Source organism: Egretta garzetta, unplaced genomic scaffold (genome assembly GCF_000687185.1).
Source record: "Egretta garzetta isolate BGI_Z169 unplaced genomic scaffold, ASM68718v1 scaffold208, whole genome shotgun sequence".
Lineage (NCBI taxonomy): Eukaryota > Metazoa > Chordata > Aves > Pelecaniformes > Ardeidae > Egretta > Egretta garzetta.
The window spans coordinates 668,551-673,199 of NW_009260403.1; the positions used below are offsets into that span (position 1 = coordinate 668,551).

Genomic DNA, 4,649 nt, shown 5'->3' on the forward strand with positions numbered 1-4,649 from the left:
CAGGACCGGCTGTCTGCACCAAGGAAAACACACTGGGCTATATAAAGCCAGTGCCTCAGAGTTTGCTGTAAACTGTTGTCGGTAGGGTGACTGTACAGTGAAGGCACCTGCATGGCTCAAGTGCATCTAGAGAGATGAATCTTGCACTTGAAGAACAATTTTTTTTTAACGCATAAATATGCTAAAGCAGCAGTATTACATATACTAAACATTTAGATACTTCTAATTCTGTTATGCTGTTAGTTGAAGAAATAGGACTATCTAAGCTGTGTTTGTTTAAAATTTTTTAGTCATACTAATGCCACAGGTTTGGATGTGCTTTTTAAGGAATTAGTGGGTAATAGCTCTCTGACAGGGACTCCTTTTTATTCCCATGGCAGCATGTTCTGTTTGCTATCATCACTGTTTCCTCTAATGTTCAGGTATTTTGTACGAGATCTTTTTATCCCCCCCCTACTTCAGAACAAAATAGAAGTTAAAATACATTGTATGTCTTTCAAAGCCATCAGAAAAATTGAAAAAACTGGCAAAAAGGTATATTGGTATGCCAGTTACTAAATCTATCTATAAAAATGCTTTTTCAGGGTTAATAAGCCATTTAATTAGACCAACTTTCACATAAAAGTCTTCAGAGTTTGTTTAAACAGAACTGTTTCAGGAGTTAAAAATCTTGTTTTCCTTAACTCCATGTTCAACAGAAAGATCCCCCCCCAATTTAAAAAATGACATTGCTTCTCTGTCTCTCGAAGATCTGCTGTTTCGTGAGCGACAGTAATACTGTTAAGACTTTTCTGTTTGAAAGCTGTGTTACGCTTGAAGGCTTTTTATAGTAAAGTGAGTACTAACACCTATTGTCAGATTTTCCTTGGGAACTCTTTGTACGCTTACTAGCAGTGTTACAAAAACTGAGAATCTGAATTACTCATCTGCACTGTTTAATGGGCCGTGGAGCCAAAACATGGTTTGAATTTTGCTTGCTGTGTGTCCTTCACTACTTTTTCTGAAAGTTAAACCTTACTTACCCGTTCATTACTTAGGCCACTGTGGACTAGTGTGGCTTCTCTACATGTTATTTAGTTCCGTTTCAGAAGAGTGTCTGGGTTTGGTTTTATTTTGGGGGTGTGGTGGGGAACTGTAAGTTGGTCGGATTCAGTTGGTTGGCTGTGTACAGAACGCATCCTCAGCAAATTTGTTGATGATCCTACGTTAGGAGGAGTGGTTGGCTCGCCAGCAGTGGAGCTGAGGATGGAGTCTTTGTGGATGCTGAGAAGCTTGAGGACTGGCCCAGCTGAAACGTTGTGGAGTTAGGAGAAGTGCACAAGATCTGTACCTGGGGCAGAATAACAACCCTGTCCGTCAATACGGGCAGGGAACCGCCTGGCTGAGGAGCAGCGCTGGTGGAAAGAAAGGGCTGGGTATGGGCTACTGGTGTGTGCACGCTATGTGACTAAGGCGTGTGGAGGCTGGGCTATGTCAGGAGGAATGTGGCTACCAGATGGGGAAGTTACAATGCTCCTCCACTTGTCAGTGGTGAGGCTGCTCTTGGAATGCTCTTTCCTGTTACTCTGCTTTCCCAGATTTCTCAAAGATGTTGAGAAAGTGGAAGATAATCTGTCAGTGGGCTGCAGGAGTGGCTGAAAGCTTATAGACTGTAGCTGCTCTGAGGAGAGGTTGAGGAAACTGCTCACGTTACTTCTGGCAAAAGAGGGTTAGTACATCACTGAAACAGGTTACTTCAAGGGGCTGTGGAAACTGGAGGTTTTTGGGACTTGAAAACGTCATGGCTGACCTGTCTAGTGTTGGAGATAATCGTCTTTGAGTGGGAGTTGGACAGATAACCTCCACAAGTCCTTCCCACCAGCGTTTCTGTGGTACTCCTATGTACCGTGGTGTTTGGAAGCAACTGTTTGGAAGCAACTCTAGGGACATCAGTTGAAGCAACACGGTAATGAAACAAATTTTATTGTAGTTGAATTACCTACTCAGCGCTGTGAAGCTCTCCAAGATACCTTTTAATGGTGGAGTGACAGATCTACTCAGTATGTAGTAATTCAAGCAGATCACACCAGATATTTGATTGCATGCTTGTCTTAATTCTAATCGCATTCACTTGGGAGCCTGATAGTTAGATTTAATGTTGCTTCATCTGCTACAGGAGATTCCCCAAGCTGCTCTTCCAGTCGCTGATTTGTTATATTCTGATTTTGCAGAAATTGCGTTTCTTCAAGATCTTAATATTTAGAGGCTGTAACTTATTAAATATCATTTACATATTTTAAAGATTTTCTTTCTTTCACTACCCTTTCTTTGAAATAATGTTCTGTAGGATTAGAGAGGAAGAAATACTGTTCTTGAGAGAACTTACCAAGTGTGTAGCACAGAATTTCTGTGTGCAAGACCACCATGTCTGCCAGACTGCATTGCAACCGAGTTAGTGAAACGCTGGCTGGTTCTCCTGCTTTGTGGGGTTGATGCCTGGCCTCTTGCAGGCAGGGGAGTCACTGCTGTTAGTCGTGGGGAGGGGTACCCCAGAAAACCAGAGGAGAGAGAGTAGCAGAGTTTTGGGGGCTTTTTTTAATTTGTCTTCAGAACAAATACTCTTTGCAGCAGTCAGGTGTGTGGGAGGGGCTAGAGGATAACCTTGCCCATGGAAGAGGCAAGGTTGGTTGCATAGGTCTGTGACAGAGCTGAGCTGCAGTTTCAGGTTGGTATTCTGCTGTGTCATCCTCCCTCCCCTCAAGTTTTGGAAGCTGGAGGCAAGAACTCTCTGGTGGGGGAGAACAGTGAATGGAGAACGAAACTTTCAGGCTCCTGATTCTTCTAGAGACTACTAGGTAATCTGCTAGGAGACTGCAATTGGCTTCTTTTATGTTTGACTTACGTGGATGGAGATCGCATGACGTAACTTTCCCGCGTAAATGCCTGTGGTGATTGAAGATCTCGATTTGATGAAGAGTACCCCTCTTCCTCTTTACTGGACACACAGAAGGCAGCATGTGCCAACTTAGCCATTTGGAGTCTTAGCAGGAGACATTTTTGTTACGGTTTGAGTGGACTGCACTGGAGGGTCTGAGGCATACGCACACACACGCTGTACAGCTGCCAGCCTCTGGCACCAGGAGGGAGACGGCGAGAGGGGTAGCATTCAAAATCATCCTGTCACCTGACAGTCTGCCAGCCAGGCTCCTCTTGTCGCCCGTCGGTTCGTATCAGGTGCTCTGCAGGCTGCGCTGGGGGGATACGTAGGCAGCAGCGTGAACTGGAATAGTGCAGTTGTACTGGTTGTCTTTGCCAGAGTCAAACACGAGCATGCACGAAAAATCTTGAAAAGTTACAGGTTAGTGCTAACTTTCAGCAATAGGTGGGTTTCACTGAGTTAACTAATAAAGTTATGTGTGAAAAAATCTTTGTAAACTAATACATTTATTTTGCTCTTTATTTCACTTGAAATGATGCTGTAGGAATTGTGACCCCTGTCCTGTAAGAATAAAATGAAGCGATACCTGTTTAGGGAGTCCGTGCTTTTCAAGTGTTACTCTCTGAGGACTGCTCTTTCTGTTGCTCTTAACTAGCTGAACTTCTAAAGAAAGCAAGCTGGTAAGAATTGCTGGGTAGACAGGAATGATGAAATTAGCTATTCTTTTGATTTGAATCTGTTGCTTACAACACTTTAAAGGACTCGCTATGTATCTGTTAACTGATCTTGCATAAATTTTCTCTGTGACAGGTTTTGATGGGTTTGGCTTACACCACCCCTAATTTTCTATTAAGGTTATTTTGTGTAGTTTGAATGTTTGACTTTTTCCCAGTCTGTTAGAAGGTGCGTGCTATTGTCTGAGCAAAGGGTTCTTTGCATCTGTTTGTAGTTCTGCCTTGCATTCACCGGAGCTCTGAGATGCCTATGGGCTGGGAACCCCGCTGTGGACTCAACAATGGAGAACACATCATCTCCTGCCTCTAACCTGGAAGCAAGCTTCCTGCTGTCCTCTTAAGATGCAGTAAAGTCTCAACCCTTTTACCTGGGTCTCCTGTAGAACACCAGGACAACAGTAGGAGAAAAGGATGACTGTCTTTGTGTGGACTTCTATATACCCATACCTAAATAAACAAACTCTTAAATTTTCCTCTTGCAGGAACATCATTTGCAACGGGCTATCTCAGCACAACAAGTTTTCAGAGAAAAGAAAGAGAGCATGGTTATCCCAGTCCCTGAAGCGGAGAGCAATGTCAACTATTACAATCGTTTGTATAAAGGAGAGTTTAAGCAACCAAAGCAGTTCATTCACATTCAACGTAAGTTAACAAATGTTGGTTTTGTTCCCCCTTCCCCCCCCTTTATTTAAATTGAGTAGTATTCAGACAATCTGGAGGACAAAGTTGCTACAATATTCAGAACGTGGGAGGACTCAAAAATCCAAGGGGGATTGATATATGTAAATTCCAGTATCTCTTCTCATGTTCTGGAAGAATTTAAGGTTGAAGGTAAATGTGAGGTTTTTCCTGCTGTGTTTGTTTATGGGCTCTGTGCTGATACTGTATCTCTGTGTACGGTAGCTGGCAGGCCTTATCCTGTCTGTTGGTCATCCAGTATTGTTGATCAAGCCATTCTTTCCCCCCCCCCCCCCCCCCTCCTCTCGCGTCAACCACAC

At 43.4% G+C, this 4,649-nt stretch overlaps 1 protein-coding gene across 2 annotated transcripts in view; it reads left to right on the forward strand.

The window, feature by feature from the left end:
* EPC2 (enhancer of polycomb homolog 2) overlaps positions 1–4,649 on the forward strand; it is a 54,593-nt gene that overhangs the window by 13,994 nt on the left and 35,950 nt on the right. The window contains exons 1-2 of one of the 2 annotated variants that reach the window (XM_035898930.1): positions 2,879–3,337; positions 4,134–4,293. In XM_035898930.1, coding sequence (XP_035754823.1) covers positions 4,194–4,293 — 100 coding nt within the window. In that variant the 5' untranslated portion in view covers positions 2,879–3,337; positions 4,134–4,193. Of the gene's footprint in view, positions 1–2,878; positions 3,338–4,133; positions 4,294–4,649 lie in introns of those variants that run through there. The other variant, XM_009643424.2, reaches the window with a different exon arrangement.